This window comes from Sceloporus undulatus, chromosome 4 (genome assembly GCF_019175285.1).
Source record: "Sceloporus undulatus isolate JIND9_A2432 ecotype Alabama chromosome 4, SceUnd_v1.1, whole genome shotgun sequence".
Taxonomy (NCBI): domain Eukaryota; kingdom Metazoa; phylum Chordata; class Lepidosauria; order Squamata; family Phrynosomatidae; genus Sceloporus; species Sceloporus undulatus.
The window spans coordinates 163061427-163072213 of record NC_056525.1 but is presented as its reverse complement, the minus strand read 5'-3'; the positions used below and the strand labels follow the sequence as shown (position 1 = coordinate 163072213).

Sequence of the window (10787 nt, the reverse complement as noted above, 5' to 3'; positions counted from 1 at the left end):
GCGCCACCTTCCCCCGCCTCCTCTCCTCCTCCCTGCGCGGAGGAGAGTGCTGCCTCCTTCCCCTTCGCCTCTCCGTGCGGCCTGGGGGAGAGGGGGTGGAGGAGGAGGGTTGTGCGGGGTGGGGGAGGCACCGCTCCGCTTTGCCTCCTGTCCCCGGCAGGCCTGCTGCCTCTTCTTCCTCCCGCCTCCCGAGTGGAGGAGAGGCAGCGAGGCCTGCCAGGGGGCAGCCCAGGCTGAACCGGGGGGCTCCCGGTTTTGGGGGCTGCACCGTGCCGGGGGGGCCCCGGGCCCCAAAATCGGGAAGTCCGGTTGCAGCCGGGTTATGGCAAGCCTAATTGAACCCATCCACGATTAGTTAGTTTTAACTATCACTAATGAAAGTAGGCCTGTGTTGCTCTAGGTGGGAGAATAGGTGATATGAGTATGGAACCTATTCTGAAAGGTTTGGGGGCATTGCACCATCTGAAATTAACATTCAGTGCTTCATCCTGCTCCTACTGCCAATGTAGTCAGGAAAACTCTCAATGATCTGAATGATTCAGTGTTGAGGAGTGGCTAATTCCATGGCATTTCATATGCCCTTATTTAAGAAACAGAGCAGCTGTTAATTTGATTTGAGTCACATCACACTCAATATCAGCATTTCCAGTAATCCTAGGATAAACTTTTGAAGATGTGAAAAGTTGCAAAATTTGGCAAAGGAATCATGTAACAAGAAGATATTAGAGTGGAAATAAACAGCTTGGCCTAGCATTCTGCTCAAGAAACTAGCCTGAATCTGGATAGCTCAGATTACCAGAATTATGGCACAGAATTTAAGTGAATTTGTGTTGCTTACTACATTCATGGGCCTTTCACAACACTTAATACTTACAGCACTATTGATTTCACTTTAACCACCATGATTCTGTGCTATTTAATTCTGGGATTTGCAGTTGAGGGAGCACAATTTTGAGTTCTCAGTCAGAGAGTTCTAGTACCTCACCAAGTTCTCAGTCAGAATTCTCACCAAACTAAAATATTACTGTTTGTTTTGGGGAATTTTAACTCCACTCCAGAATGTGTTAGCGATAGATAACTGTAGAATTGACATTAATCTTATTAAAAGCATAAAGGGGTCATTCCACATCCAGATCTCGACTCAGGATGCATCTGCATTGGAGAATTAATGCAGTTTGACACCACTTTAACTGTTATTGCTTAATGCTATGGGATTTGCAGTTAGCCTTCTCTGTCAGAAAGCTCTGGTGCCACAGCAAACTACAAATTCCAGGATTCCATACCATTGCCCTGCCATTAGGCAAGGTGAATCAACTACTTCAGGTAGCAGAGTTTCAGTGTCACAAAAGCACTGCAAAATGTAGTATTTTCTGCTTCGTGTGCTCCAACGACTTGTCTGACTTTGTGTACGATATACTTTGACTTGAGGGAGGGGAATGCCATTTGCTGGTAACAAAACATCATAGACTGTCCTTGCAAAGAAGCTATTATTACTCCAGTTTAACCTATGATTCAAAATACAGAGTTCTATATTATACAGTCCTACCTTTTGTTGATAACTAAAATAATGTATAAAAAACATTCTGAACACCTAGATGGTCTTTTACATTGGTATAGCTAAGAGGAAGCTTCCAAATTTCAGTTCCAAATTAAGAATCAGGCATATATTGTTGATTTCTTTGAAAGACTGGTAAATCTTGTGACTACCAGCAAAATGAAAGCAAGGATATGTTTTAACTTGAATGCGGGTCTTCTGATCTCAAACATCATTTTGTTGAATGTTGTCTCAAGGGCTGCAATCCTATACCTACATCCTGAAGTTTGGAAAGTATGCTAGTGCTGAACAGAGATGGGAAGCTGAAGTCCAGACCACACTGTATGTTAACTATGCAATGTGCAGCTGAGCCTTCTCTTGTGTACAAATAAACTCAGAGCATTTCACCTTACCATGTTAGGTGGTAGAGAGCAAGTGGTGTAAGTGTTGGACTAGGACCCTGGGAGACCATGTTTCGAATCCTCGTTTGGCCATGGAAATTTACTGGGCAATGTTGGCAAAGTCACAGCAAATGTCTTAGCCTCAGAGAAAGGCAAAGGCAAACCCACTCTACCAAGAAAACTCCATGAGAGGGTCATGATAAGTCAAAAATGACTCAGAGGCTCACAACTTCAGATAACAAATCCCAGGGTTAGCATGTCTGTGCCTTTTCAATAACTTCTAGGGATGAAACAGAAGGCATCCATTTCACTAATGTGGGGATTATAATCAGAATTACTGAGAAACATATGTGAAGTGATTTAGAAACAGTGAGGCGGAGCTATATAAACAATGTATCTTTACTACCGAGCTGAAGAAATAACCGACCAAGATGTCTCTTGGTACACGGCATTGTAAAATGACTGGCAGGGAAGAAAAATAGGTTTATTTTCCACAAGAAATAATAATAAGAAAGCATATTTGTTGTCTCTGCTCTTCTCCTTTTAAAATAAAGATGTTTCCTAATGCATTAAATTTAGTAAGGAAATCTCCATAAAAGCTTTTGAAGATGGCAAAATAATGATCTTCCTTGGAAAGGCCTATTAAAATTTTCTCCTTGAACAGTTTACAGCTAACTTGTATCTGAAACTGAATATGGCTTTGTGATTAGCAGTGCTGCATTAATCACCAGTGTCATAGAGCACAGGTAGGGCCTTTGTCTTGTATTTTCTGCATATGTTTGCCTATTATTAATAACTGGTTTTCAAATGTACTTGAGTCTTTTGAACTGTTTATGTAATCTCCATTCTGAATTAATCAGGCCAGGCATTCAGGCAATCAGCATCTCCCAGTGCGGACAATCCAGATGTCAAGAAAGCTGGGAATAAGAGGATTTGAAAGTTTCCAGTGTGTTCAGAAAGCATTGCACAGTGGGCCTCAAGATGTAGCCACACCTTTGCTCCCCTACTGAACAAAGGAGTTTATCACACAGGGGAAATCCCATTGCAAACATGGGGTTTAAAAGCTGGAAAAAACCTGCAAAAGTGGGTTGATTTTCACACACATTGTTGTTGAAGTGGTGTTAACCTGAACAGAAAGTAGACAAAAGCAACTCTTTTTTACTTTTGGGATTTTCTGAAAGTAAAAAGAAGCAGCTTTTGTCTATTTTCTGTGTACTTTCCACCCGGCTTAACACCACTTTAACAACAACGTCATGTGAAAATTAACCTGCTTTTTCCGGTCCGCCCCCCCCCCCCCCCCGATTTAAACCCTTGTTTTTGCCTGGGATTTGCCTCATCTGATAAATTCCATACAAACATTATGCAATGGCACAATTCAACTTTATGTGCTTCTAAGTCAGTTTACAATGATGCAACTACTTAAAAGGATGCCAGCTGAGAATAATAAGATCAACAGTGGATTTCCTATCTGTGGGAATTTGGTTCTGAGCCCCTTGTGGATGGGAAAAAACACAAATGTTCATGCTCCATATTATTCAATGGGTAGTGATGTGAGTGTGTCTGCATCAGTGCATCCATGTGCACATACTGCCACTGAATAATATGGGCATGGTGATTCATGGGTGGTCAAATCTGCATATTGCTAGTCCACTGATGTGGCGGTCCCCCTGTATGAAAATGGAAAACCAATAGAGGGTAAAGTTTACATTACTGAGCTAAAGAATTTTCCCCACCACTGGCAAGAGCCACATGATTTCTGGAGTAATTTGACAGGAGCCCCATGCTGGCTTTAAAGTGGTACATCTCATTTTCTCTCTGTCTCTTTCCCCCATGTCTCTTTCATGCTCCTTCTTTTTTTCTCCCCATTTCTTTCCCCCATCTCCCTGTTCTTTCCCACCCCAGCAGGATCTCTGAGGATCTTGCCAGAGGCCTCAACAGATGACTTGTAGAAAGCTTTTGAAATGAAACTGAGGGCTCCCTGCAGGTGCACAAGTTGCTGACCTTTGCTTTAGTAGGACGAACCAAAAGTCACAGGTGTGATCAGGCTTTTGATTTCCCTAGAACTCTACTTCAGGCTGGATGTTGAACTAAGCATCCTGATAAGAGTGTTGCATATTTCTGACTGTGACACTTTAACATAATGTTCTCCTAGTTTAGTGGCAGAGGATATATTTTGAACATGGTAAATCTCAGGTTCAATTCCTGGTATCTTCATGTAGAGCTGGGAAGGAACGCTTTTGAAATGCTGCAGAGCTGCTTTAAATCAATGTAAACCATGGGATTACAAGGCTCATCATGTGTCTCATCGCTGATTGGACTAGATGGGCTTGATAGGAATTGGAATCCAACAACTGGAGAACTACCATTTCCCCTCTCATCTTGCTGCCAGAGACAGCTGCCTCACTTGGTTTCATGATAGGGTTTTGCCTACATGGAGAACCAGATCTTGATAATTCTCCACTCTGATTTAAATGGTAGGTAGACGGAAATTTTACTATGGAAGCTGTTCCAGAGTAATAAAACACAGTGTATCTAGTTCTGGGGTGGACAACTTTTGCAAGACTTCTGCTTCCACCCCAGTGCCCCAAAACACCACAGATATTCACTACTGCAATTTAGCAAAAAACACACTGCCAAATAGTGCCGGTAAGCAGGGAAAGATTAATAATAATAGCAGCTTTACATGGCAAGCAAAATATTTAATTTCAATGTTTTCTGGTTTGGTGCTGAAACTCAGGCCCAAATTGCTGTTTAAAGCAAGCAAGCAAGGAAGGAAGCATGTTAAGTTTAAAGGGCTCTCCCATGGATTGTTACCCAAATTTGGCATTTCAGATTTCTGATGTTCCAGGTAAGTCACAAATGTAGTCTTACTCACATGTGGTCTATATAAGGTTACCAGGTTTTCAAAATAGTGATAAGAGACACAACAATCAGAAAGTAGCTGGTAACATAGTGTGCTCTGTCCAAATGCCAAAAAGTTAACTCAGGGCTGAAACAAATAGCTGTATAGGGGTGGCTTACTGCCACCCCTTTGAGCATTGGATTGGGGCTGTGACAACCGTACACTGTGGTCCTAATCTGGCTTTTTTTCTGGCACAAAAAGAAGCAGCAAAATGCTGCTCTTTTTTGCACTGGAAAAAGAGCACCCTTTCTGCAATGGCGGTGGCTTTTCAGTGCTCCTGTGGCATGCTGTCTGGTTGGGCAGACAGTGTGATGCCAACTTGGGGGCTGCATTGGGCTATGCATCATCTGAGGGCCACGCCCCCACACCTTCCTGAAGCCGTCTGAAGCTGCCAGTCTGTTTCTCCCATTATACACATTTTCCTCTGTAAAATTAACATTGTCCACATTCTAATTAACATAAATTACATGATGCACATTTATGAAAATCCATCCTAGTATGTATTAAAACTCACAACATCATCCTAATATGTATTTAAACAGAATCTGTTTTAATCATTTCAAAAATGTTTGTTAAATATGATTAAAGTTCAAGGGACTTGAATCTCATATTTGGTCAGAGCTACAGAAAAAATGTCCCTCACATCATCTTTTCCTAAAAAAAAAATTTCATCCTGGAATGCTTCAAAACAACAGGTACTGAGATCCAACAACAGTTACATTAAAATCTAGACTCAGACTTAATATCCAATTTGACTTCAAGGGGCTTACCCAGGTGAATGCAGGAGCCCAAATATTTTAGCTTTTCCTTGTAAAAAAATGTTTTTGGACCCCCATGTAATTTTTGTTCACCTTTTCTGCAACTTTTTGAGCTCTATAATATCCTATTTGAGTTGGAGTGACAGAGTACAACACAAAATGAACCATGTCATTGTTGATTCTCGCAAATTCGCAATGGCAGGAGGTTGGATTAGATGAACTTTGGGATCCCTTCCTACTCGAGATTCTACAGGATTCTATAGATTTCCATGATGGAATTATAAGATTCAAATTCTCAGTTTGCCCATAAAGCTCAAGTGGTTGTCATGAGCGAACTGCAGCCATATTGCTAAATCTACTCCACAGCACTATTGTTAGGATAAAAAAGCAGTCACCAAAGCAAAATTGTACCCTCCTCCCCAGTCAATCATTTTGATTGTATGCTAGGATGCTTAGAAAAAGCACCCCCTAGTTTTGAGGCAGAGGAAAATGAGATGGAAGGTAAAATGTATTGGTGGTGACATACTTGATTGCTTTTTCAAATAAGTCTCGTTATTTCTTAAAGGGCCCACACATCCAAATATAGGATTTTTGTCTCCTATTCAGTCTACATAAAATGTATATTTTCCAGCCATAAATAAGAGACACGACTTAAATTAAGGGACACTTGGCAACTCTATAAAGCAGTGGTTCCCAACTTGTGGGTCGGGACCCCTTTGGGGGTCGTATGACCCTTTCATGGGGGTTGCCTAAGACCATTGGAAAACACCTATTTAATTACAATTATGAAGTAGGAACGAAAATAATTTCATGGTTTTGGGTCACCGCAACATGAGGAACTGTATTAAAGGGTCATGGCATTAAGAAGGTTGGGAACCACTGCTATAAAGTATATGGTTTCAGGCTCTCAAATAAGTGGCATCCCTTATAAGAAGAGATACCTGGCAATGTTAGATCCATAGGCTGCATGTTGTCTAGCCTGTTCTAATCTTATTTATTTATAAACCTGATTTATTTAGGTCTGGCATTGTGAACCTGTTTTACTTATCCAAAACAACAGGAAGAAAGCTAGGAGTCAACACAGTGGATATTAGAGTGACGAATAAAACCTGATAGAGTTGTTGGTCACATCAGGGTCCTTGGCATATATCATTTGTATGGTGGTCCCAATGTCCACATCTTCAGGTACCTCCACAAAATAAAAGCTAGGCTCAAACACTGGGGGCTCTTCCACATCCTCCACAGTGATATGCACAGTTGCAGTGTCACGAAACGGGCCTAGGCTCAAGAAACGCATTTCCAGGTGAGGATTAGCACCCTCTACTTTTAAAGTGTATGTTTTCTTGCTTTCAAAGCTCAGTGGCTGCAAAACACAAGGAAGCGGAGGAAGAAGTTAAAAGAACACATCTCAATAAGTATTTTGAGCCATACCATCCAACTTTCTTAAAATAAAACATATTCCCAGAGCTTGAAAATTAGTTTTAAAAAGCAGTTACATTCAGTGGTTCTCAGGTCAGTGGGGCAATAAACCCACTCCAGGTGTTAGTTCAGACTTTAATGGAGATACTCAAGGTGCTTAACTGCTTTGGGAATGGGTTTAAATACTTGGATAGTTCTTTTGTAATTCAGACTAATACCTGGAGTGGATCAATGGCCCCACTGACATCAGTCACATATTTACTTCCAAGCCCCCCCCCCCCTCCCGTAATTAGTTGCTATTATATATATATATATATATTTAAAAAATAAACTTTTTATTTTCTGATTTCTCAAATAGTTATCTTTAGTTACTTAAAAAAAAACAACAAGAAGCAGCAGCAACTGACTGTGATGCAAAATACACTGTCATTATGTCCATCTCACTGCTACCTTAACACTCATTACTGAATATCTGGCAGCAACATAAGGCACAACATGGGCTGGCAACTGAAAAATGTGATGTTCACCCTCTACCCTTGAGTGAGGCTACGACTGTATCTTCACTGCAGAAATAAGGCAATTTGATACCATTTCAATGGCCATGGCTCAGTGCTATAGAATTCTGGGATTTGCAGTTTTTGACACATTTAGGCTTCTGTGTCACAGAGCTCTGGCACCACAACAAACTGCAAAACCCATGATTCCATAGCATTGAGCAATGTCAGTTAAAGTGGTGTCAAATTGTAGATGCAGCCAAAATCTCACAACTATAGAAGTAAAAAAAGAAACTACATTATGGTGCAAAAGGGGTGAAGATATCCCTTGTTAAATTTTAGACCTAGTACAATACAGTTACATCATCAGTACTGGGAAAAGGATTTAATTTTTCAAAACACCATGCTTTCTTGCTCTACAATTTCTCCTATAGAGAAAATGTCCTTGGCATGCTTAGTACTGTAACTGCAAAACACTGAGCAGGTTGAAAATATAAACTGACGGAATGGGGAAATTGAAGTGACTGGTGAAAAGGATAAGACTGGCCATGACATGACAGGAGCTCCAAAACACACACACACATTCTCTCTCTCTTTTGGTTGTACTTTTGCAAACATTTTGGTTTCATCTAGTCTGCTAATGCCTTATTTTTTATGTGGATGGTATTTGTTTGAACTGAGGCTATCATACAGTACTTTGGATATGAGATACGATCACGTGACTCATAAGGAAAAAAAAAACAATAATGCTTGGTAAAATTGAAGGCAGCAGGAAAAGAAGACTTCTTTGCAAGTGGATAGACTCAGTTAAGGATGCCATGGTCCTGAGTTTTCAAGACCTTAGCAGGGTGGTGTCTTGGAGGTTTCTCATTTATAGGATCACCATGAGTGGAAGCTGATTTGATGGCAATTAACAATTGTTTTGACTCTGTAAGACATGGACACACAACTGGCCTTCATCCAATTATCAGTCTCAAGTAGAATAGATCTATTAAATCATTGAGAACATTAAATCAATAGGTAAATCAGCACTCATGTAAGTTCCATTGATTTGGTCGGTCTTCTTCAGTTGAGGCTAACAACTGGATTCAGGCTTCAGAGATTAAGTTCAACATTAGCAGAAATGCTACTTTACTTGGTAAAGTTCCTCTGTTTTTGGAGAAAACCCCCAGAATCACTCAATAAACATGGCCACTGGTGGACTCTGGGAGTTGTAATTCAAAAAGTAACTTCTCCAAGTTCTGTGTATGCTGAGTTCTTCATACGTACAGTAAAAATGTTATATGGATGAGCATATAATTATACTTTTAACTGCTATGACCCAGGAATGTTTAACATTGTTAATCCTATTAATTTCCATGACAGAGAGTTATGCACGCTCTTTAGTATTCCACTAATACTAAATATGTGCTGCTTTCGCTTGTTTCTAAGCATCTTACTATTATTACTAAACTTTACAGGAGGTCTTTACAACACAGCAAATGTGATAGCAAAAGGCATCATGCTAACTTATCCCTTTTGAGATGAAAATTTTGTTCCACGCTGAGTTTTCATGCCTCTTTTCTTGGTGCATTATACACAGGAAGAAAATTGATGCCAGTAATTGTACTGCAGTGATAGTTAATGTGTGTCTTTTATGTGTAACAATAAAAATGATTATAGAAAAGAAACTTGGTGACAGAAGCAAAGTTAAGCTTAGGAATGACCAAAGAACCTCCATAAAAGTAGATATGGAAACAGTTGCAAGGATCTTATAGAACATTATGAGAACTCCTGCTGGTAATTTAATTTCCAAGAATCCAACGGTTATACGCTCTTTACTTTTACATAATGGGTAGTTTAGTACTGAATATTAGCAAAATGCAATCTTTGTAATTAGTACAAACCTTGATCGAAATAAAATGTGTGCTTCTTTAAACAGTTGTCTCATGTTTAGAGGCATTGGAATATGTTAATTTTTGTTTTCTGAAATGGAAGGTTTAAAAGAGGTCCATGGTAGCTTATACTGAGTTAAATTTTTAGACATGTTACTATCCTTGCATAAGGGCACTGATCAACACAGCAGTGCTTTAGCTTCTACTTTAACATCAAGATCCATTTCAAACATTCTGTAACAAAAAATACAGTTTTAGCAGCAAACATTCAGTAGGGAACTATGACTGTTGTCAGATCTTCCTCATAGCAATACTCATAGGATATTCATAGGATGGATGTGTTTCCAAATACAGATTTGTCAGATTCATGATTCATATATTGAATCTTGTATGATTCTTAGAAAATGTAATGTAAAATGTACATATGTAGAAATTTAGGTTGAAAAATTGACCCAAAAAAACCTGAGTCAACTTATCTACGGGTTGATATAAGTACTGTACACTCACTCACTCACTCACTCACTCAAAACCATCCCCTGGTGAAAGGCAAGAGTTTGATCTGCCCTGGAAGCACTGATTCCCTTCTACTTTCCCATCCATCCAGTCTTTAGTGTAGGCACAAATAGTTATGCCTGTTAGGCATTGTTTTTCTTTGCTTCAACCTTTACATCCTTCATTACATGTACTTAAGTTTTACCCTCGACTTATCCACGGGTCATATAAAAATCCATAATTTTGGCCCCAAAACCTGCCCTCGACTTAGACATGAGGTCAACTTTTAGTTGAATATACATGGTAAGGAAGTTCATATTTATACATTTACGTGATTGTAGTATTAAATATCATTTAATACCATATCATTTACCCCCCCTTTCCCAGTTGCTAATGTGTGGCTGAACCCTGCCTGAATAAGACTGAGAGACTTAGGTTTCAATCCTGTAAACACATACCAGGGAGTAACAAGTCCTACTAAACTCAGTGGGACTTGCATGTAAGTAGATATGTAAAGAACCTGTGCTGTTAACATAAGCTACTTTTCATTTAAGGTCAGTTTTTGAGTGGTTCTTCTATCAATTAACAGCAGCATACTTCCATTTCAAAAATAGAAGCTTTTTTTTTTGCTGACATTTGGACATAATTAAAAATTTAAATTGAATAATGGCACAGCTGAGACAGAAGGGTGGTTTGCATACTAGCCTCTTTGCGATGTCGTACTTATTATAATGGTTTGTTATAATGGGACAAAGAGTGGCAGCCCTTCTGCCTTACAAAGAACACTCAGAAGGAAGCAATTTACATCCCAGAAGTTAAAGAAGTGCTTAATCTGTCTCCGGTCTACATAATTCCCTTACTGAAACTTCCCTCTCCCCAGCTACTTTTACCTCAGTATAGTTCCAGAATCATG

At 39.8% G+C, this 10787-nt stretch overlaps 1 protein-coding gene across 1 annotated transcript in view; it reads right to left on the bottom strand.

Moving 5' to 3' along the window:
* The window catches only part of CDH20 (cadherin 20), a 239241-nt gene that overhangs the window by 37673 nt on the left and 190781 nt on the right, over positions 1-10787 (bottom strand). Inside the window, 2 exon segments of the mRNA XM_042465402.1 lie at positions 6363-6364; positions 6705-6958. Coding sequence (XP_042321336.1) covers positions 6363-6364; positions 6705-6958 — 256 coding nt within the window.